This window comes from Mus caroli, chromosome 2, assembly GCF_900094665.2.
Source record: "Mus caroli chromosome 2, CAROLI_EIJ_v1.1, whole genome shotgun sequence".
In the NCBI taxonomy this organism is placed as follows: Eukaryota; Metazoa; Chordata; class Mammalia; order Rodentia; family Muridae; genus Mus; species Mus caroli.
Window position 1 is genome coordinate 32,442,196 of NC_034571.1, and position 25,534 is coordinate 32,467,729.

General features: G+C 38.3%; 2 protein-coding genes across 3 annotated transcripts in view; both read left to right on the forward strand.

Moving 5' to 3' along the window:
• The window catches only part of LOC110289640 (olfactory receptor 50-like), a 228,049-nt gene that overhangs the window by 43,468 nt on the left and 159,047 nt on the right, over positions 1–25,534 (forward strand). The window lies entirely within an intron of this gene.
• LOC110289654 (olfactory receptor 50-like) lies at positions 16,045–16,974 on the forward strand. Its single transcript, XM_021155948.1, has one exon. It carries the CDS (start codon positions 16,045–16,047, stop codon positions 16,972–16,974), a length of 930 nt encoding a protein of 309 aa, XP_021011607.1.

Here is a 25,534-nt window from a genome sequence, read left to right on the forward strand (position 1 = left end):
CTCTCCTCTCCTCTCCTCTCCTCTCCTCTCCTCTCCTTTCCTTATCCTCTCTTCTTTTCTCCTTTCTCCTCTCACTCTCTTACTCTCTCTCCCTCTCATTCTCTCCCTCTTACTCTAGCCTTTCTTTTCTTTTTCTCTCTATCCCCATTCTCTAATTTTGGCCATGGCTGGTCTGTCTCTCTTTTATCTTTTCTCTTTCCCCCTGCCTTTCTACAATAAAGCTCTAAAACCATAGACTGTATCTATTCTTCAAGGCCCTCTGTGCTTGGATGATGGGATAGGCTTACTCCTAATGAGCCATTTCTAATCTGATGGAAGGCCTTCCTGTGCTCCAGTCAAGGCTCAGACTAAGGACTCATGCCTGTGTGGGAACCTCTCTCCCTCAGCCTTCTCTCCCATAACCCTGGGACTGAGGTTGTCACCCTGGGGTCCCTGGTCTAGGGCTGCCCCTTGTACACCCCCCTCTATTTGAGTGGGGTCAGTGGCTTAGATGCCCACCCTTAGCCAAGTGGAAAGTGTCTGGCAGCCCTCCCGTATCTGTCTGCCCAGAGTATAGTAGGAACTCTGGCCAGATGTGGGCTATCCTCCCTACCCCCTCTTTCCCCTGAACCCCATCAGTTCCCACACTGCACAAGATTAAAATGCTAGTACTGAGGTAGGGAGGGCCTACCAAGAATAGATTCTAGATGAGGATTCTCTGAAAGCTGATGGCTATGGGAGAATGAAAATCCTTCTTTCTGCTATTGACCATTGGTAAATTGCACATGGTCCAGTAAATGGTCTCACATCCATGCACATTTCCTGAAATTCCTCTAAGCCATTACCAAAAATGGTAAAAGTAGTAGAACATCATATTGAAATGAGTTAATGTCCCTGCTCCTTCCTTAGCCAAATATATTAAAAATGACCTAACCATCCTTAAAATTCTCCTAGCTGGCCTTAAATGGAACCTATGAGCTCATCAACGGTTGCTGTTTAATATGAATGACTGATCCTTGAATGCTGGTTGTTTCTGCAGAATAAACACTCTTTGATTTTACATATTGTTTGAGTTTGAGAACTTCCTTCAGTGAACCAAGGACCCTTTCATTTGGCCCATTTGTCATGAGCTGATGGAGTCACCGTGACTTGACAGTAGAGGAATTTTATGGGAGCAATTGCCTCTCTGCCAAAGACCCAAAACCACCTATACAAATTCCAAGCAATGTATCTCCTTGTCTGATGTAAAAACACTCTTTATATCTGATGTAAAAACACTCTTTATATCTTCAACTTTATTCACCTTTATTGACTGCTACAAACTTCCTTTTCTTGCTCTTGTTTCACTTCTTGTTAGTATCTTTTCTCAACAGGTAGTCCAGATCTCTGATATCTCTTACATAATGAGGTATACAAGGAGATTTCATCTTTACACTTTTTTTTTGTTCCAATGCCTGGGATCCACACATGATGTGTGATCTTATTTTTTCTTCCAACATGCTTAGGTTATGTCTCCAGCAATGTTCTCTGTAGCACTCAAGGATCTGGTTGTTTGCACTCCTCAGGGTACTGGCATCTACAATATACTGTGGTCTTAAGCTGCAACTAGAGTTCATTAATAACAACCATAGGCTCCCTTCATGGTACCACACTTCAAATTCTTTGCATGACCCCGTGAGTCCTGGGCCATCAACTGCAAATGAGGCTTTACCTTCACCAATTACATACTTGGCCTCTTACAGTGCCAGGCCTCAGCTGCACTCCATGATCCCTTCATCTCTTCAAAGCCAGTACAATCTGGGTGGTTCATAAACATTACCAAGGCAAGCTGCACACAAGGTATAACCTTGGCTATCTATGGAAAAGAGCTTCTGTGTGCTCTCAGAAAATACTTCAAGGAGTTTTCACTTCAGTGGTCTCATCGTAGTCACGTCTAATTTCTTAGCTACTCCTGACCAGCATCAATGGCGTAGTAGTCTCTTCTAACTTTGACTGTAAAGTCAGAGCCACATGGCAGAGCTGGCAAGTTTTACTCCTTTTCATAACTCAAATACTTCTCCCCTTGTTCTGTTTCATCCTTCATTGCTTAAGCTTGACTGTCATGGAACTGTTCTTGAACACAGAGATATGCACAGCTCTGTCTCCTGTATGCTGGGAGTGAAGGCTTGTATCACTGTTGCTGGACTTAAGCTTTTTCTACTTGGAACTTGCTCTGTACCAGGGTGGTTTTATTATCAGACTTCTGCTTCCCTCTGTCTTCTGGAATTAAAGGAGTGTAATACCTGCCTGCACCCAAGATTTTCATGGTCATTAGTTCTTAAGATTTGGATCAAAAACCTGTATCCTCTCTTTCTGGATTGTAGTTCATTTCAAATTAAAAATACAAATGGAAACAATAACTAGGCAGTAATGTCTAAAATGAAATAAGTATTTACTGTTCAATTGTAAGCACATAAACAATATGTTATCTGGGTGTGATTTTCACCATTCTATTTTCTTTTATCTTCTGGAACATAGAATTCAGCTGAATTCTACTTCTTAGTGCTCCTTTATTCATTGAACCACTCAGTTTGTACTTTTCCTTTTGAAGCTTGCTACACTTGATCAAAATGCTCTTCAAGAGACTTGAACAATAGAACAAATCTCTGCTGGGCTTTTTTTGAGACTTCTTTCTCGAAGAAATTAATGTATATCTATTTACATTAGCCTCAAGTAGACTCTTTAGACAAGGGCAAAAAGCTGCCACATTCTTCACCAAAATGCCACAAAACAGTTTGAAGGTCACATACTGAAATCCTTCTCCACTGAAACCTCTTGGACCAGGTCTGTACAGTTGAAATATCCCTCAGCACCAATGTCTTCCATATCTCTCTTGGGATAGCCCATTAGGCTCAACTGAGCACATCTCACTGCTTTCCAAAGTCCCCAAATCCACATTTCTCCAAACAACAGCATCATTCAGCCTATCACAGCAATAACTCACGACTTGTGCCATAGGATTTGCATTGATGTGATAACCTTAGTTTGGGTGTTCCTGTTATGAACAGACACCATGACCAACACAACTCTTATAAAGGCTAACATTTAAATCAGGGTTGGTTTACAGTTCAGTCCATTATCATCAAGGCAGGAACATGGCAGCATCCAGGCATATATGGGGGTGGAAGTGCTAAGAGTTCTACATTTTCATCTGAAAGCAGGTAGGAGAAAACTGACTTTCAGGAAGCTAGGATAAGCATCTTAAACTCATGCCCACAGTGATACACTTCCTCCAACATGGCCCCACTTACATCAAGAAGGCCATATACCTCTAAGTAGTGCTACTCCCTTGGCCAAGCATATCAAACCACACAGACCACTAAGGTAACACTTACAAAGGAAAACATTTAATTGGAGCTGAAGAATGTGTTCATATGTTTAGTCCATTATCTTCAAGGCAGGAACCATGGCAGCATTTAGGCAGACATGGCACTGTAGAAGCTGTGAGATCTACATCTTGTTTCGAAGGCAAATCAATGACTGGCTTGAAGAAGTTTGGGAGAAACTCTTAAAGCCCACTGCCACAGTGTATACTTCTTCCCCCAACAAGACCACACCTACTCCAACAGTCTCCAACTCCCTGGGTCAAGCACATTCAAACCACCACAAGTGGTATATCTGGATCTTGAGGCAGAATACTATTCTCAGTATTCTGAAAAATTGCTAAATTGATTTCCCAAAATGGTTGTACAACTATACAAACCCACTAGAAATGTAGGAGTGTTCCTCTTGCTCTACATTCTCTGAAGTATGTACTATATCACTTGAGTTTTTGAACGTAGTTGTTCTAAATAAGATGGAGTCTCAGACTTGTTTTGATTCACATTTCCCTAATTACTGATGTTTTCAATATTTCTTTAAGTATCCATAGGCCATATGATATTCTTCTTTTGACAAGTCTCTGTTTAGCACTGTCCACCTATTAATAACCTATTAAAAATGGGTTATTTGGCTTGTTGGTGTCTGTCTTAGGGTTTTACTGCTATGAACAGACACCGTGACCTAGGCAACTCTTACAAAAACAACTTTTAATTGGGGCTGGCTTACAGGTTCAGAGGTTCAGTTCATTATCACCAAGACAGCATCCAGGAAGACAGGGTACAGGAGGATCTGAGAATTCTACATCTTCATTTGAAGGTTGCTAGCCATATACTCACTTCTAGGGATCTAGGATGAGAGACTTAACCCCATGCCAACATTGATACTCCTACTCCAACAAGGCCAAACCTCCTAATAGTGCCACTTCCTTTGCCAACCATATACAGTGTCAAACTTCTTGGTTTCCTTGTAAAATTTGGATATTAGCCCTCTTTCAGATGTAGGGATGGTGAAGGTACATTCCTAATGTGTAGGTTGCTGATAAAAGATTAAAATCTTAATGACAGTATCATTTGCATTACAGTAGCTTTTCAATTTCAAGACATTCCATTAATCAATTGTTGATCTGAGAGATTGAGCCATTGGTGTTCTGTTCAGAAAGTTGCCTCCTGCACCAATGAGTTCAAGGCTATTCCCCTCTTATTGTTATATTAGATTTAGTGTAATTAGTTTTAGGTCGAAGTCTTTGATCCACTTGGACTTGAGTTTTGTCCTGGGTGATACATATGGGCCTATTTACATTTTTCATTTTACATACATCCATTTAGACCAGGAACTTTTGTTGGAGATGCTTTCATTTTCCATTGTGTGGTTTTGCCATTTTTGTCAAACAAACAAACAGGTCTAACTAGGTGTGTGGGTTTATTTCGGGAACTTCTACTTGATTACATTCATCAACCTGTCTGTTCCTATAACAATATCTTTCAGTTTTTGTTAGTATTGCTCTGAGGTCAGGAATGGTCATACCTGTGGACATTCTTTTATGGTTCAGGATTGTTTTGGTTTTCTTGTTTGCTTGTTTGTTTTGTTTTCTTTTTTTTTTATATGAAATTGAGAATTGCTCTGTCAAGGTCTGTAAAGAATTGTGTTGGAATTTTTATGTGATTTGCATTGAATTTGAAAATTGATGTTGGATGGCCATTTTCACTATGTTAATCCTAATGAACCATGAATATGTAGATCTTTCCATTTTCTGATATCTTCTTTAGTTTCTTTCTTCAGCAACTTGAAGTTCTTGTCCTTTATGTCTTTCACGTGCTTAGTTAGAGTTACAGCAAGATATTTTATATTATTTGTGTATTATATATTATAAAATTATTTATATTACTTGTAAAGTGTGTTCTTTTCTATATATATGTATCATATGTATACTAGAGGGCTACTGATATCTTTGAGTGTATTGTGGGTCAAGCCACGTTGCTGAAGCTGTATATCAGGTGTATGAGTTCTCTGGCAGAATTATTGGGGATACATATATATACTGAGAAATCTTCTATATATGGTGATACTTTGACTTCTTTTACAGTTTGTTTTCCCTAAATGTCTTTCAGTTACCTTATTGCTTTGGCTAGAAGTTCAAGTTCTATATTGGATAGATAGGGGGAAATTGGGCAGCCTTGCCTTGGCCCTGATTTATGTGATATTGCTTTAAGTTTCTCTCCATTTAGCTTGATGCTAAATATTGGCTTGCTGTATATTGGTTTGATTATGTTTATTCATGTGCCTTATATCCCTGATCTCTCTAATACTTTTAATTTGAAGGGATTTTGAATTTTGTTAAAGGCTTTTTTCAGCATGTAATCAAATAATCATGTTAATTTTTTTGTTGTTGTTTCAGATTGTTTTTTATGGTGCATTACACTGAGGGAATTTCATATATTGAACCATCCCTGCATCCCTGGAATAAAACCTACTTGCTTATGATGGATGATGTTTTTTATGTGTTTTTGGATTCCATTTTTAAGACTTTTATTGAGTATTTTTGCATCAATGCACATAAGAGAAATTGATCTGAAATTTTCTTTCTTTGTTGAGTCTTTGTATGGTTTAGGTATCAGGGAGACTGTGGCTTCATATAATGAGTTTGGCATAGTCTTTTCTCTTTGTATTTTGTGAAATAGTTTGAGGAATATTGGTTTGTTTTCTTTGAAGCTCTGGTAGAATTCTACATTAAAATCCAGTATATGGGTCATATATGATCAGAATTGAGATATCCTCTTTATAGATTTTCCTTTTGATGGGTTTTAAGTGAAATTCCCTGTCTCTTTTGGTTAACTTTGTTGGAAAGCCAATTTATTGTAGATGTTAGAATGGCTATACAAGCTTGCTTCTTGGGTTCATTTGCTTGGAAAAATTTTTCTAGATCTTTACTCTAAGATAACGCCTAACTTTATTCCTGAGGTATGTTTCCTGTATGCAGAATGATGGGTCCAGTTGTAGCATGTCGTCTTTTAGTCTGTGCTCTTTTTTTGGGGGAATTGAGTCCATTGATGTTGAGATATTAGTGACTAGTGATTGTGAATTCCTGTTATTTTGATGTTGACGATGACGATGATGATGATGATGATGATGTGTGTGTGTGTGTGTGTGTGTGTGTGTATGCTTCTCTTTCTACTCCTGGTATGGAATTACTTACTTCTTGTGCTTTATTACATATGGTTTTTGGAGTTTTTCTTCTAGTTTTTTCTGTAGAGCTGGAGTTGCATGTAGATATTATTTAAATTTGGATTTCTCTTGAAATATCTTGTTTTCTCCATAAAGGGTGATTGAGAGTTTTGCTAGGTATAGTAGTCTAGATTGGTCTCTGTAGTTTTTAAAGGAGTGCAAGGTATCTGTCCCGGAATTTTCAGTTTTTTAAGTCTCTCATGAGCAGTTGGCTATAATTCTAATATGTCTGCCTTTCTATGTTACCTGGTCTTTTTTCATTTGCTACTTTTAATATTTCTTTGTTTTTGGGATTTTGTGTTTTTATTATTATGTGGCAGGAGGATTTTATTTTCCGGTCCAGACTGATTGGTGTTCTATAAGCATCTTGTATGTTTATCAGCATCTCTTTCTTTTCACTGGTAAATTTTTTCTTTTTCTTTTTTCTTTTTTTCTCGGATATTTTCTTTATTTACATTTCAAATGTTATCCCCTTTCTTGGCTTCCCCTCCAAAAAGCATGCTCCCCTGTTCCCCCCCCTCCCCCCACTGCTCACCAACTCACCACTCTCACTTCATGGACCTGGCATTCCCCCACACTGGGGCATAGAGCCTTCATAGGACAATGGGCCTCTCCTCCCACTGATGTATGACTAGGCGATCCTCTGCTGCATATGCAGCTGGAACCATGAGTCCTACCAAGTGTGCACTTTGGTTGGTGGCTTAGTCCCTGGGAGCTCTGGGGGAACTGGGTAGTTCATGTTGCTGTACCTCCTATGGGGCTGCAAACCCTTTTAGCTCCTTAGGCCCTTTTTTCTAGCTATTCAATTGGAGACCCTATGCTCAGTCCAATAGATGTCTGTGAGCATCCACTTATGTATTTGTCAGGCACTGGCAGAGCCTCTCAGGAGAAAGCTATATCAGGCTCCTGTCAGCAAGCACTTTGGCATCCACAACAGTGTCTGGGTTTGTTGATTGTAAATGGGATGGATCCCCAGGTGAGTCAGTTTCTAGATGGTCATTTCTTTAGTCTCTACTTTACACTTTGTCTCTGTTACTTCTTCAAAGGATTTTTTTGTTCCCACCTTCCAAGATGGATAGAAGTAGTTACACTATGGTATTCCATCTTCTTGAGTTTCATGTGGTTTGTGAATTGTATCTTGGGTATTCCGAGCTTCTGGGCTTCTTGGCTAATATCCACTTATCAGTGAATGAATATCATGTATGTTCTTTTCTGATTGGGTTACCTCACTCAGAATGATATACTCCAGATCTATTGATTTGCCTATGAATTTCATAGATTCATTGTTTTTTATTAGATATTTTCTTCATTTACATTTCAAATGCTATCCCCAAAGCCCCCTACCCCCCCACCCTGCTCCCCAACCCACCCACTCTTGTTTCCTGGCCCTGTGTACTGGGACACATGATCTTCACAATACCAAGGGCCTCTCCTCTCATTGATGGCCAACTAAGCCATCCTCTGCTACATATGCAACTAGAGACACAGTTCTGGGGGTACTAGTTAGTTCATATCATTGTTCCTCCTATAGGGTTGCAGACTCCTTGAGTACTTTCTCTAGTTCCTTCATTAGGGGCTCTGTGTTCCATCCAATAGATGACTGTGAGCATCCACTTCTGTATTTGCCAGGCATTGGCATAGACTCACAAGAGAGAGCTATGTCAGAGTCCTGTCAGCAAAATTTTTCAGGCATATGCAATACTGTCTGGGTTTGGTGGTTGTATATGGGATGGATCCCCGGGTGGGGTAGTCTCTGGATGGCCTTTTCTTCAATCTTAGCTCTGAACTTTGTCTCTGTAACTCCTTCCATGGGTATTTTGTTCTTACATTCTAAGAAGGAATGAAGTATCCACACTTTGGTCTTCCTTCTTCTTGAGTTTCATGTGTTTGTATCTTGGATATTCTAAATTTCTGGGCTAATATCCACTTATCAGTGAGTGCATATTATGTGTGTTATTTTGTAATTGGGTTACATCACTCAGGATGATATCCTCCAGATGCATCCATTTGCCTAAGAGTTTCATGAATTCATTGGCTTTAATTGCTATGTAGTACTCCATTGCGTAAATGTATCACATTTTCTGTATACATACCCTGTTGAGGGACATCTGGGTTCTTTACATTTTCTGGCTATTATAAATAAGGCTATTGTGAACATAGTAGATCATGTGTTCTTATTACATGTTGGAGCATCTTCTGGGTATATGCCCAAGAGTGCTATTGCTGGGTCCTCAGGTAGTACTATGTCCAGTTTTCCGAGGAACTGCCAAATTGATTTCCAGAGTGGTTGTAGCAGCTTGCAATCCCACCAGCAATGGAGGAGAAAAAAGGTATTCCATGACAAAGCCAAATTTACACAATATCTTTCCACAAATCCAGCCCTTCAAAGGATAATAAAGGGAAATCTCCAACACAAGGAGGGAAATTAAAACCTAGAAAAAGCAAGAATTTAATCTTTCAACAAACCCAAAGGAAGATATTTGGAACAGAATTCCAGTTCTAACAACAAAAAATAACAGGAAGCAACAATTACTTCTTAATACCTCTTAATATCAATGGATTCAATTCACCAATGAAAAGACATAGACTAACAGAATGGTTATGTAAACAGGCCCCAACATTTTGCTGCATACAGGAAACCCACCTCAGGGACAAAGACAGACACTACCTCAGAGTAAAAGGCAATTTTCAATTTCAACAATTTTCAAAACAAATGGTCTCAAGAAAGAAGTGAAGTAGCCATTCTAATATCAAATAAAATCAACTTTCAACCTAAAGTTATCAAAAATGATAAGGAGGGTCACTTCATATTCATCAAAGCTAGAATTTACCAAGATGAAGTCTCAATTGTGAACATCTATGCTCCAACTGCAAGGACATCCACATTCATTAAAGAAACTTTAGTAAAGCTCAAAGCACACATTGCACTGCACACAATAATAGTGGAAGACTTCAACACTCCACTCTCATCAATGGACAGATCATGGAAACAAAACTAAGCAGAGACACAGTGAGACTAAGAGAAGTTATGAACCAACTGTACTTAACAGATATCTATAGAACATTTTATCCTAAAACAAAAGAACACATTAAAAGGATCATCTGTCATAATCAAGTAGGCTTCTTCCCAGGGATGCAGGGATGGTTCAATATACAGGAATCTATCAATGTAATTCACTATATAAACAAACTCAAAGAAAAAACATATGATCATCTCATTAGATGCTGAGAAAGCATTTGACAAATTCCATCACCTGTTCATGATAAAAGTCTTAGAAATATCAGGGATTCAAGGCCCATACCTAAACATAATAAAAGCTATATAGCAAACCAGTAGCCAACATCAAACTAAATGGAGAGAAACTTGAGACAATCCCACTCAAATCAGGTACTAGGCAAGGCTGCCCACTCTCTTCTTACCTATCCAATATAGTGCTTGAAGTCCTAACCAGAGCAATTAGATAACAAAAGGAGATCAAGGGGATAAAAATTGGAAAGGAAGAAGTCAAAATATCACTATGTACAGATGATATGATAGTATACTTAAGTGACCCCAATTTCCTAAACTTGATAAGCAACTTCAGCAAGTGGCTAGATATAAAATTTATTCAAAAAATCAATGACTTTTATCTACACAAATGATAATCAGGCTGAGAAAGAAATCAGGGAAACAACACCATTCACAATAGTCAGAAATAATATAAAATACCTTGGTGTGACTCTAACTAAGGAAGTGAAAGATTTGTATGAAAAGAACTTCAAATCTCTGAAGAAAGAAATCGAAGAAGGTCTCAGGAGATGGAAAGATCTCCCATGCTCATGGATTGCCAGGATTAATATAGTAAAAATGGCCATCTTGCCAAAAGCAATCTACAGATTCAATGCAATCTTCATCAAAATTTTAACCCAATCCTTCATAGATTTTGAAAGAGCATTTTCCAAATTCATCTGGAATACAAAAAACTCAGGATAGAGAAAACTGTCACCAACAATAAAAGAACTTTTGGGGGAATCACTATTACTGTCCTCAAGCTCTACTACAGAGTGACTGGGAAATTTTTTTCTATAATTTTGTTGAAATAATTTTCTAGGCTTTTGAGCTAGGACTCTTCACTTTCTTCTTTCCTATTATTCTTAGGTTATGTAATTTCATGCTATCCCTTATTTTATGGATTTTTCTTTGTCCAGAATTTTTAGATGTAATATTTTCTTTGACTAATGTATCAATTTCTTCTATTGTATAATAACCTGTATGGTTAAAGAATCAAAGATCTGATAAATTTGGATGGAGTGGTGTCAGGGGAATGAAGGTACACCAGGGATAGCAGACTGGTCAGGGCATGTCTCAGTGGACTCAGCAAAACTATATTCCTTCTTGATACCAGACTTTTGTCCATTCCCATCTTCAATTTGGATTTCACATATAACTACCTACTTTAGGGAGTAGAATATCTGGATCGAATTTAGCCTTTGATTGTTTCTGTGGAGAACACAATTTTAGCACTAATATTGTAGAATCCTCTATCTGAGACATATTTTCTAACTATTCCTTCTCTTTCATGATTCATGAATTCTCCTCTATTGACTAAGTCATGTCTCCTTCCTTAATATCTTTCTGACTAAGATCCCAAATCTTTTAAGTTCAGACTCCATTTTAGAGAACCTGACCTAAGTTTGAACTCAGATAAGCTACCAGTCTAGTACTTAAAATTTGTTTCTAAGTTGCCCCCCAAGTCCTCTCCCAAAACCCAACATACTTGCACCCTCAGGTTAAAAGCCCACCCCTTGCTTAAGGACCAACTATGTAGAGGAGAGCAGAAATAAAATTTATGATATGGCATAGGGTAGGCGTAGACAGAGTAGGCAAATTTATTTGGCAGGGAAGCCTACTTGGATGTATAACAGTCACCCAGATTTTTGCAGAGTAGGAATCTTATGTCATTGTTGGCACCAGAACAGAGCAAGTAGGAGAGTCTAACACTTAGGATAGAGTAGGAGGACATTTAGATAGTTGGGAAGTTTTGGGAGAAGACAGCCTACTTGGGTTTCTCCCCAATCTTTGAGATTTCAAACAAAGTCAGTATATCACAGAACCTGTTTATTGAGTGCTAGGGTAAGGAGACTAGGAGGGTTGGGCTGAGCTCTTAGTTCTGGGACTTAGCAGGCTTACAGCATAATTGGAAGAATGGGAGTCCCTTTTGTCTTCAGGCCTCTGGCTGTGTTTGGTAGGAGTAGACCTTCAGGGATGCAGGCAGAGGTGGTGGTACCTGATGGCTCTAGGCCCAATTGTCCATAGAAGCACAAGGCACAGCATTTCAGGCAGATGTGTGGCTGGGGGAATGTAATAAGGATCTAGGTTTGTAGGTAGAGATACAGACTAGAAGATGGAGTGTTGAGAGGACAGGAAGGACCTAATTTCTCAATGCTTTCCCTGGGGACTATGGTGCCAGTGGACTGGTGAATAGAGAGCTTCTCTGGTGATCAAATGTGGCAGCAAACCTCTAGGGATAAAGGTAGAGTGGTGTAATGGGAATGGAGTGCATATGAGCCTTAGTATTAGAAATAGGGACCAGAAGATGAAGTAGAAAAAAAAGTTTTTCTTGGCCTTTAAAATGGATTTAATAATTTCCTCCAATTTTTTGTTTATGTTTGTCTGAATTTTTAAAGGGATTTATTAATTTCCTGATTAAAAATTTCAATCATCTTCATAATGCTGGTTTTATTTATTTTTTCTAATGTTTCTGTTTTGTTGGAATATTCAGAGCTTTCTTGTGGGTTCTAGAGGTGACCTTGTACATTTGCAGTGGTTTAGTGGGTTCATATACTGACCTCTAGACACCTGGGATAGGGTAATTAAGTTTGTAGGTACTGATTTCTGAGTTTGGCTTTTTTGGCTGGGTGTTTTTGACCTTGATTTCTGTTGCCTCTCTGGTCTTCTGGTCTGTGAGCCTGGGATTTTGAGTTTGTGTGGACTTTGGTAGAATGGGGAGCCTGCACCCCTACTGTAGGCTGAAGAAAGAGAAGTAGGGGGATGCAAGTATGGGAATAGGGTTGAGGGATGCCAAGGCGGTGAAGGAGTGAGTGACTTTACTCAGCAAGCAGCATTCTTAGACTTCAAATCTGCTTGGTCTTTAGCAGAGTAAATAATTTCTTGCCCATTTGGTTGTTGTGACATGGCAAATAGAAGGCATGGGATGGGGTGTTATGGTGGGGAAATGCTAAATTAGATAGTAGGGGAGTTTGGCAGGCCGGCAACCTACTTCCACTTCTATCAGTCTGCAAATTCTCCAGGAGAGCTATGAGCCTCTGGTCTAGTCTGTCCTGTGTCTATTAGTGGGGGAGTCTATGCTCCTGTTGTGGGCTGGGAAACAGCAAGTAGGAGGGCAAGCATCTTTGGGTTTCCATTGCTGTGGAAAGACAGCATGACCAAGGCAACTCTTATAAAGGATAACATTTAAGTGGGGCTGATTTAAAGGTTCACAGGTTCAGTTCAGTATCATCAAGGCAGAAGCATAGCAGCTCAAGCAATGCAAAGGAGGAGATGAGAGTTCTACAACTTGGTATGGCTGCAGCTCGGGGAAAACTGACCCTTCCACACTGTGCAGAGTTTAAAAGCTAACCCTCAGAGTAACATACTTCCTCCTACAAGGCCAGGACTCCTAACAGTACCACTGCATATAGGCCCAGTATATTCTTACACCACAGCAAGGGACTGGGAGTGGGGGCACTGAGATTGTAAAAGCAGAGAAGTTTAGAGGCCAGAAAGCCTACCTGGGCTTCGTACGGTATTTGAGGCCTCTAGAAGAGCAGAGAGTCTCTGCTCATATTACATATATATATACATATATATATATGCATATATTTACATTGCTTATATCCATGCACTGTCAGAACAATAAGACACAAAGTAGCTTAATGAAATTACATGTTCCACTGTTCTGGAAGTTAGAAGTTCAAAATCAAAGGGTTGATACAAAGATTTTTCTTTGTTGCCTCTTGGTGCAGTACTGTCAGTAACTTACTGACTATAGACTGCTGTCTGCTTGCTGTGGCTTCATTTTGAGGGGTGGCAGAGACATTCTTGTATCTCTTTTAAGAGAAACACTAAACTATTAAAGGTTGTTAATATTCATTAGTTTATTAGAAGCATCTTTTTCAAATAGAACTATATTTGTTAGGACTCCACAAGGTTTCAGCATTCAGTGCTAGATAATAATGCATAAATATGAAAAAATTTATGTTTCCCATACTATTTTAAACAGGACAAAATGATGGGGAATCTTGTTAAGGTTGCTACAATTGTTTCTCGAGGGTGAAGGGACTCTCATGCTTGCTTCAAAAATAATTTTTTCCCTAAGGAAGTCAATGACAACATAAGAATTTTATTCTACATGCTTCTAATTTGGATTTGGGGACAGGTATTGCATCATAATTTCTCTACATGGTTTCCAAAATCAGGGCTCACATAGAGTTCCCAGGAGACATGGACAAGTACATGTTCATATATCTTTGCTATCTGATTTTGAACTGACTACTGATTATTGCAATGCATGTGTGATTAGATGACCTAGCTCTTTCCCTATATTGCTTTTTTGAGAGGAATGGAAGAATTTTCCCAAGCTTCTTAACTGAAGGTATCTATGCTCCCCATCTAAGTTACCTTGTCAGATCAGGGCATAGAATGTACATAATTCTGTTTGGGTCTCGCAGTGTCTTTCTGTCTGTCTGTCTGCCTATCTTTATTTTTCTGTTTTCCTCATCATCTGTCTCTCTGGTCAGCATGCACTTGAAATTGCAAGGATTCACCATCAAATTTCGAGCAGTTCTTTGTAGAGCAATTTAACTTGCACTGAGAACCTGACCAACCTTTGAGTTAAAATAGCACTCTCTCCCTCAAAAACCTCTCCATAGAATATTTTTCTTAAACCTTTTCAGTTTTGACAGAAAACAGGAAAATCTTCTTTGCTCATATTTAATGTCAACACACAATTTCTGTTGTATTTTTGCCATAATAACTCCTGGTGTTCATATGCTAGCTAGAGTTCTTGGCTTCTCCAATATACTTCCTACCTGATAGGCAGCCAGCTATTTGCTATTTTCTGTAACTTTATTTTTCGTGACTATTACTGTTCTTCAACAGATGGAAACTTTTCCTCACAGTGAATTAGACATTACATCTGCCTGATGCTCATCTATTTCCCAAACTTTACAATCCTGTGATTTTCTGTGACCTTGAGTTTTCCTTGTTTCTCAAAGCTCCTAGCACTGTCCTTCCAAATGTTTACCTAGAGGCTTGGTTTTACAATCTTTCAACATAGGTTCTTCCAGTACAGGCTCTCCAGAGAACATATATCAGCTTCTTCATCACTTTGGCCTCTCATGACCTGATATTTTGTCAAATAATTAACTGTAGTTAAAGGCTTGGAAATTTTGAAGAGGCAAATGGTGAGATTGTGGCCAATTACAGAGACAAAATGGGCACTAACAAGTCTTCAAGTAGAATATAATTATAGGACTTTCTCAGCGGCTAGGATATCTATTTTAATTTTATCATATTCCTTTTCCTATTGTTTAGAGATTGCTCACTTGTGTAGGGAATGATTACAGAAAAGAGAGCGACTGTCAGCAACAGAGAAAACATGTAAGAAATTCATACAAAAATAGTCTTTGGCTTAAAAACACAGGTTAAAAATAAAACAGGTGAAATTTGCTAGGAAGACCCAAGGAATTGCCTTGTCTGATCTAAGTAGTAGCAGTGAAGTCAATTATTTCCATGTGTTCTTTGTACTTGAATGCAATACTTAGGTTTGTGTTGAGGATGTTAACACGGAATCAGTGTCATTTGATGCAACCTAGAAAGAGTGATCACAGTGTGACCAAATTGACTGAGAAACTGTTACTACATAAGAACCCATAACTATGTAATGCTGTTATTGCTACATTGTAATGTTGGCACAAACTTATGCCCTTAAGGCTTTGACCATCTGCACATGTTACTTTTCTAACTTCCCCAATATCCTAATATTTTACTGATCCAAAGAAGCTGGGTGGGTTACAACACTTGTATTTAATTTGTAGAAAGCTGTATGCAAGTGCATTCAAGAAAGGTTAAACAGATGCGCAATCATTAAAATCATGTTGAATTCTCCATTTATTGGTAACAATTTATGTGCAAATTCCTTAATTTTAAATTCTCTTGGTGAAATCCAGGCACCTTGATATGGAAATGGGTCTGATTTGATAACTGTTCTGAATTTCCTTGTTTCACTCTAAAAGACATTTTCAAGGTTGGCAAATTATGTCTCTTTCCCAAATATTAGTAGCTCATTACTATGACAAATGTGTTCATATTTGGATGAAAACACCCAAACTAATTTTATTTTCAGTACTGGTGATTCATAAAATGTCTCCACAGTGTATTAGTCAAAATCACGTCTTTCCCTTTCCCATTTCTCCTTTCATTCACAGCAGAAGAGGAAGAGAATGAGGATGGATAATGAGAGCACTGTGTCTGAGTTCATCCTCCTGGGGCTCCCCATTCGACCAGAGGACCAAGCTGTGTACTCTGCCCTGTTCCTGGTCCTGTACCTGACAACAGTGCTGGGGAACCTGCTCATCATCCTGCTCATCAGGCTGGACCCTAACCTCCACACCCCCATGTACTTCTTCCTCAGCCACTTGGCCTTAACAGACATCTCTTTCTCATCAGTCACAGTTCCAAAGATGCTCGTGAATATGCTGACACATAGTCAGTCCATTTCATATACTGGGTGTGTTTCCCAGGTGTATTTTTTCATAGTTTTTGGAAGCATTGATAGCTTTCTTCTGACCTCCATGGCATATGACAGGTATGTAGCCATCTGCCATCCTCTGCATTATACCATCATCATGAATTTGAGCCTTTGTGTTCTTCTAGTAGGAATGTCCTGGGTCTTATCTTCAGCCAATGCCCTTGTGCAAACCCTCCTCTTGGCTCGCTTATCTCACTTTAGAAACAACACCATCCCCCACTATTTCTGTGACCTCTCTACTTTGCTGAAGCTGTCCAGCTCAGACACCACCATCAATGATCTTATCATCCTTGTTTTAGGTAATGGGGTCATTACCCTGCCATTCATATGCATTCTTGTCTCTTATGGCTACATTGGTGTCACCATTCTGAAAACTCCCTCCATCAAGGGAATCCGCAAAGCCTTGTCTACATGTGGCTCTCACCTCTGTGTGGTATCCTTGTACTATGGATCCATCATTGGACTGTATTGTGTCCCCTCATCTAATAACACCAGTGACAAAAATGCCATTGTGGCTGTTATGTACACAGTTGTCACACCCATGCTTAATCCCTTTATTTATAGTCTAAGGAATCGGGATATGAAAGGAGCACTGAGAAATATCCTCAGCAGAACACAATGATCTACCTTCTGCTTCCCCTTAAATGACTAGGACTCCTGTTTGTTTGGCCCATGTAATATCTTCTCTCTGAATGACCATCTTAAAGATATTTTACTCTGAACTTCTTGCATATATCTTGGACTGTACACTTTACCTCTTTTCTTGATCTTGATAATCTTGCGAAAGGGGTTTCCAACTTATAAACACATAAGTCCTTCCTGCATTTCCCTTTGCATATGATATCTTTCCCCCAAAGTTTTAAAATTCAATGTAACACTCTTCATTTGCATAGCTTGTAGCTTTTGAAGCAAAGTCCTTTTTTCCCTTTCTATGTCATGAAAAACTTCTTTAGATAGGATTATTTTCACTTAAAACTTGACAGGCAATGTCTCTAAGTAGATCTAGATGCTCTAGAATGTGCTATATAGACAAGGTTTGCCTTGAACCAGTAGAGATCAGCCCACCTCTGCCTCCTGAGTGCTGGGACTAGTGGCATGAACCACCGTGCACAGCTTGATCTTATTTTTCATATTTAATTCAGCAGTATTTTGAATTTTCTGCTGAGAATAAGCTTAAATAAATATTATGTTTCAAGCACATCACCAGTGAACTGGTTTTATTTACAGCAGTGTGGTGTTCATTAGCCTCACATTGATTTCCTCTGGCTTCCTATGTACACATTGCACTCACCATTCTGAGACGTCCATCCATGCATGGAATTGTCCAGTCTCTTCTTTGTAATACACTTTTCATTTTTATTGACATATGAAGATATACATTTTTATAAGAAGAGATGTTCTGATACATATATGTGTTGTAAAATGTATGTTGAATAATGAATGTGACTATCTCCTAAATGTTTGAGTATAAGCACTCAGAGTTTGTTCCTGTACTACTTTTGTACTATACACTGCTTCATCACCATCAGCCCTTGTTCCTCCACTATTAAGACAACACCATAGTTCCCTCCTTTGCTCAAATTTCACATACACTACCAGCTTTTCCTTCTTCCCACATAGTTTGCTCATCATTTTGTAATTTGATTTTCATTGTTCAATTTTTTTTTTGCAAAATATTCTTAGATTGATATTAACTTTGCAGTTACCTTAATTTTTCTTCCAAATTCAGTGGTCCATTGGTATCAAGTAGACAAAATGGATACAGGTTCTAGGTGATGAAAAGGGAATTGGAAACCTCTTTGTTTAGGAAAATCAAGTTTATGTGAAGTGTAAAAGTCGGAAGAAAGTGTTTAGAATGGCCTTTCACATGGTACTGTAGTTATGTGGCATCAGTCTGTTCTCTATAACGGTAGGGTGCCCAAGTGTTTATACTGGTGGAAATGATGTAAATATAATATTTGGATGAAAATGAAAAAAATAATCCAGCTATACTGTGTTCTAAAATGAAATGGGCTCCACATTTAATTGCATAAATACATTGTCCTCTGTTTCCATCTGAAATGTTCAAGTTGTGGTTTTGTTCTTGGAAAAATCTCCAAAACAAATGTATTTAGCTTCATTAATGGTAGCCAATTACTCTGGCAGATATTTTTGTATCTAGTGATTATTATGAAGGAGTAGATTCAAGTAGAGAGAACTTAGTTGGTGTTCTGCTGCTACACTAGAATGTGTAGCAGACTATTGAATGTGTTAGTGAATGTGTTTCTCAGACTATTGTATGTGAAGTTGAATCCTTAGACTTGGAAACTTCTGAAATCTGAGCCATTATTCTTGTCACTGAAATGTTAGTTCATACTTATAAAAACTGAGATAATGTCTAAAGAAAACAATATACTCATAAAAATCACCATAAAATATATGTGCATGTACTTCTATACCATATACATTATATAATATAATACAGTCTATATACTATACATCATATGTTATATATTAAATATAATATATAATAATAAATATAATATATAATGTATGTGGCATTTTAATAAATACTATTAAAGTACTTATTTAAAAATCACTATGCTTAAATTATAGAAACCAATACCGTAAGTGCTAAAGTTCTCTTGGTTCCTTGTCAGTTATATCTTATTTACCCTTGAAGATAGTGTCTTAACTATTTCTTTCTTATTAGTGTATATTGATTATATGAAATAATGATTCTTCTTGTTTATTTGTTTCTGAGTCAATGTCTCACCAAATGGCCTTGGACACAGTTGTGGAAACTCTCAGCCACTGAGACTAATCTTTATTTCTGAATAAAGGCTGAATCTTTATTTCATAGAGATCATATTGTAATTCATACAGACCAGGCTAGTCTTTAGTTCACAGAGATTAAAGATATCCACCAGCATACCTGTCTCAAAGTAATGAGTTTTAATTATCTTTGTAATATATCTTTTATCTATCTCTCTATATATATCTTCTGCTTACTCATGACTCTCGTAAATATCCTCTTTTTTCTTTCATGTTTTTCAATATTCCATATGAGAGAAAAATTTGTGAAGCTTGTCTTTGGAAATCTGGGCCATCTAACACAATAATCACCAATTATTTACAGTTGTTATAAGTTGACATCATTTCATTGTCTATTAATGGAAATTTCATTATTTTCTCTTTAATTAATTAATATTTTGAATTTATTCTTTAAATATTTCATACATTTTTGCAATCTACTTTGATCATACCATCCTCCCACTACCTACCTCTAGTACCTGTAGGGAAGAAGTTAACATGTCTCTATCATAGAGTCCCATTAATATTGCTCATGTGTACAAAGGTGTGGGACCATCTACTGTGACCTTATCAATGTGAACTTATCAGTAGCAGGAATTACAAAGAAACACGACCCTTCCTCATTAGTTATCACGTGCCTATAGCTACTGTGATGGGGTGGGACCTCTAGCACCCCTCCCTTATCTATACTGGGATGCTAACTGGATTGATCTTGTATGAGCCTTGTAAAGATAAGTTGACCATAGCTACTGCACAAAGGCCATGTGAAATCTAGAAGACAGTATTCCATAACTTTCTCCTTCTTCCTCTGGTTATTTTATTATTTCTCCCCTCTTTTGTGATAATCCCTGAGTCCAAGTTGAGAAGAGTTTGATGTAGATACACATTTATAGCTGAGCTCTCAAACTTATTCTCAGGACGTGGGTCTGTTATAAGCCTCTGCATTAACCACTACACTGAAAAAAATTCTCTGTTCAAGGGTGAGAGAACTATAAATCTATGGGTATAAACATAAATATTTAGAAAGCAGTTTGATTAAATAACCATTTTAAAATAACAATAGAACATTGTCCCTTAAGTGTCATGAGTTCCTCTGACATGGGATTTTTGAATTTACATTACCATGCCTCGAATCCCATTTGTGAAATGTATTAGTTATTTGTATATTACAAAGTATTTAAATGCTTGAGACTATGGGGTGGGACAGTCAACATTTGAAGCACAACATTCTACTCCTTGGACTCCATAGTACTCTTCGGGCCATATCATAGTGTAAAATGAATTTAGTTCAACTTACAAATGTCCCAATCATCTTTAACAGTCCCAACACTGTTTTAAAGTCCAAAGTCACTTCTTAGACTCCAGGTAATTCCTTCTTTGAATCTCCTTGTAAAATCAGAAATAAATTAAAAATTTACAATGAACCATAGAATATATATTACCATTCCAAAAGGGAGAGATGGGGACATAGTAAGGATATACTAGACCAAAATAAGATGTGAACTGAGTAGAGAACTCCAGATCCTATAGCTTTATAATGGGTGTCAAGGGGTTTAGATGGTTTTGTCCATCCAGCTTTGCATCACAGACCTCTCTCATTGGCTGTATATTCTGATTTCAGGTACCATTAACAGATATCCTGTGGTGTTAATATTATCAACAATTTGGGGTCTTCACTGCCCGGGCTTCAATTTCACAGATTTACCCAGGGTCTTTTCACAAGGACTCTCCTGTAATATACCAACTGGCCTCAAATTCTCAATGAAACTGCAGAAAAGGGTTCGTGGTCCATTCCTACATCCTTGCCACGTAGATGATATTGCCAAGTTTGTCTGCCAGTTTGGTACAGATTATGTCCCACTTGAGGCACATTTGTAGAGGATTCTTTTTGTTGTTGAGCAGGAAAGCCATTCTGCCTTTTACCTCACAGGTGGAAGAGTACCTGTGTGAGGTCTTATGCCATGGACACACATCCATTTATTTCAGTGCAAATCAGGCCTCCACTTAATAACAATTCCCTTAACAGTTTCAGCATTTCTTCCAACACAAGCATTTAGCTGTAACATAATGATCCCAGTGTATGGGACTTTTTGGAATTCAGTGAAAATAAAAGCACAACATACTCAAAGTGATGGGGCACAATGAAAGCAGTACAAATAGTAAAGTTTATAGCACTAAATGCCATCTGCCTTCACAAAGAAATTGGAGAAAACCAATACTAGAAACTTAGGAGCACATCTGAAAGCTGAAGAACAAAAAAAAAGCCATCACAACTAAGATGATAGATGGCAGGAAATAGACAAAGACAGGGCTGAAATCAATAAATTAGAAGTAAAGGGAACAATACAAGAATCAACAAACCCAAGACCTGGATCTTTGAAAAACTCAACATGATAGACAAACTGTTAACAAAGCTAACTAATATGCTGAGAGAGGGTATCCAAATTAATAAGATCATTAATGAGAAGGTAGACATAACTACAGACACTCAAGAAGTTAAACAAATCATTAGGTCTTACTTCAAAAGCCTGTCCTCTACATAATTATATAATGTAAATGAAATAGATGATTTTCAAGACAGATACCCCTTACAAAAGTTAAATCAAGATTATGTAAGCTATCTAAACTATCCCACAACCCCTACGGAAATAGAAGCAATCATTAAAACTCTCCCAACCAAAGCCACTCCAGGGCCAGATGGTTTTGGCACAGAATTTACTAGACCTGCAAAGAAGGGCTAATATCAATACTCCTCAAACTATTCCACAAAATAGAAACAGAAGGAGCACTGCCACATTCATTCTGTGAATCCATAGACACCCTGATACCTAAACTACACAAAGACTCATCAAAGAAAAAGAATATCTGATCAATTTCTCTTATGAACATTGATTTTAAAAAACTTAAGAAAATACTCAAAAACTAAATCCAAGAATACATCAAAAACATCATTTACCATGACAAATTAGGATTCATCTTTGGGATGCAGGAATAGTTCAATATATGAAAATTCATCTATATAATCTACAATATAAACAAACTGAAAAAAATCACATGGTCATCTCAGTAGTTGATGAAAAGCTTTAGACAAAATTAAACACATCTCCAAATTAGAAGTCTTGGAGAGTTCAGGGATAAAAGGCACATACTTAAACATAATAAAAGCAATATACAACAATCACATAGCAATATTACATTAAATGCAGACTCAGATAATTCCATTAAAATCAGGAACAGGATAAGTCTAACCCCTCTGTTACACAAATTTCCACCTGGAGAAAGAAGACAACAAAAGGAGATTAAGGGGATAGAAATTGGAAAGTAAGAAGTCAAAATATCACTATTTGAGGACAACAATGATAGTATACATAAGTGACACCCAAAACTCTAGCAATATTTGTATCCAGCATTTGGATGAAATGAATAAGTAGCCTCCTTTATAAATTAATAAATGAGCTGAAAAAGAAATTAGGGAGACAACAACCTTCAAAATAGCTACTAATAATAGAAAATATCTTGGTATCACTCTGTGGGGCAATGGGCTATGCACAGACAGCCTGGTCTCCAGTCGAGCTGAGGTTTTGAACCCCAGTAGGACCCAGTGGTGGTAATATTCACCTACATGGGATGGAAGGTGTTCCCTCATGTCTCCTGTAACCCTGGCTCCTATCGAAGTTACCACCCCCACAGCCCCCACAAGAGAAGCATGTGGCTAGCAGTCAAGTACACAATGTCCCAAGCTTCTGGCCTTCTGGCTAGACTCCTCCCCACAGTTACCTAGCAACAGGAAGATAACAAGCCCACTGTAAGAGAGGCTGTTTGGTTTGCCCCCCCCCACTCTCTCTCTCAGCTTTGACCTCTCTCTTAAGCTTTCTCTTTTCTCTTCCTCCCCTCTTTCTAAGTGGCCACGGCCAGTCTTTCTCTCTTTCTACCTTTTCTCTTTCCCCCTGCCTTTCTACAATAAAGCTCTAAAACCATAGACTGTCTCTGTTCATCAAGACCTGCTGTGCTTGGATGATGGGATAGGCTTTTTTCTAGTGAGCCGTGCCTAACCTCCCATCAGAAGGCCTTCCTACACTCCAGCCGGACTAAGGACTCTTGCTTGTGTGGGTACCACCTAGCGCCCCCCTCTTCTTTCCCCCTGCCTCCTCTTCCCATATCTCTGGAGCCTAGTGCCTCTCTGGGGCCTTGTGCTGCCCCTGGACCCCTATTCTGTTCTCAGCTCCTCTGCCATATCCAGCATGGGATACCAGAGACTGAGAACCTGGTACTGGGGGCTGCCACTTGTCCAACCCCTGCCGTGTGGGGTCAGAGCCTTCACACAGCCAGATGCCCACCTGGGCTGTGTGGAAAGCATCTGGCAGTCCTCCAAATTCTGCCAGCCCAGAGCACAGGAATGTGGGCACTCTCTCCTACTCCCCTCTTCCCCTACACCCACGGCCTCACATGACTTAAGCATGCAATTGAAAAATCTATAGAACAAGAAATTGAAGAAGACATTTGAAGATGGATTTCTCATGCTCATAGATAGGATTAACATAGTAAAAATGGTCAACCTACTAAAATCAATATACAAGTTCATTGCAATTTCCATCAAAATTTCAACACTATTTTTATAGACCTTGAAAAAAAAGAACTCTCAACTTCTTGTGCATAAACAACATACCAAGAATAGCTAAAAAAAATCCTGAATAATAAAAGAACTTTTGGAGGGATCACCATCCTTAATCATAAGCTAGGCTAAAGAACAGTAATAATAAAAACCATACACTATCTGTATAGAAGCAGACAGGTTAATCAATGGAACTGAATTAAAGACCCACTCACCTATGTACACTTGATTTTTGACAAATGATGCAAAAACCACACCATGGAAAAAAAGGAAAGCATATTCAACAAATGGTGCTTGTCTAACCGGATGTCTCCATGTAGAAGAATGAAAATAGATCCATATTTATCACCCTGCCCGAAACTCAACATAGATCAAAGACAACAACATAAAACTGGATACACTAAATATAATAGAAGAGAAAGGGGGAAGTGGTCACAAACACACTAGAACAGGAGAAAACTTCCTTAATAGAACAGAAGAGCAAATTCCCAGACTCTAAGATCAACAATTGATAAATGGCACCACATGAAACTGAAATGCTTCTGTAAAGCACAGACCACCATCAATAACAGCACCCCACAGATTGGGAAAAGATTTTTAATGATCCTACATCCTTCAAATTGCTAATATCAAAAAGTATATAGGAACATCAAGAAATGAGACACCAAAAAAAAAAAATCAAATGACTCAACTAAATATAGTGTACATAGAAAGAGGCAGGTAGATCAATGAAATAGAATTGAAGACCCTGAAATGAATCCACACACCTGTGATCACTTGATCTTTCACAAAGAAGCCAAAACCAAGCTAAGTGGAAAAGAGGCAGAATTTTCAGCAAATGGTGCTGGTTCAACTGGCAGTTAGCATGTAGAAGAATGCAAGTTAATAATTCTTATCTCCTTGTACAAACACACGTCCAAGGGGATCAATGACCTCCACATAAAACAAGATATGCTGACTCTAATGGAAAAGAAAGTAGAAAAGAACCTCAAACACATGGGCCCAGGGGAAAATTTCCCGGAGAGAACACCAATGGCTCATGTTCTAAGATCAAAAATTGAACAATGGCACCTCATAAAATTCAAAAGCTTCTGTAAGGCAAAGGACACTGGCAATATGACCAAACAACAATCCATGGATTGGTAAAACATCTTTACCAATCCTACATCCAATAGAGGGGTAATATAAAAAATATACAAAGAACTCAAGAACTTAGACTCCAGAGAAACAAATAACCCTATTAAAAATGGGGTTCAGAGATAAACAAAGAATTCTCAACTGAGGGATAGTGAATGGCTGAGAAGCACCTAAAGGAATGTTCAACATCCTTAGTCATCAGGGAAATGCAAAACAAAACGACCCAGAGATTCCACCTCACACCAGTCAGAATGTCTAAGAACAAAAACTCAGGTGACAACAGATGGTGGTGAGGATGTGGAAAAGAGGAACACTCCTCCATTGTTGGTGGGATTGCAAGCTTGTACAACCACTCTGGAAATCAGTCTGGCGGTTCCTCGGAATGGATACAGAAAATGTGGTATATTTACACAATGACATACTACTAAGCTACTAAAATCAATGACTACATGAAATTTGTAAGCAAATGAATGGAACTAGATCCTGAGTGAGGTAACCCAGTCACAAAAGAACACACATGGTATGTACTCACTGATAAGTGGATATTAGCCAAAAAAAAAGAAAGAAAGAAAGAAAGAAAGAAAGAAAGAAAGAAAGAAAGAAAGAAAGAAAGAAAGAAAGGAAGGAAGGAAGGAAGGAA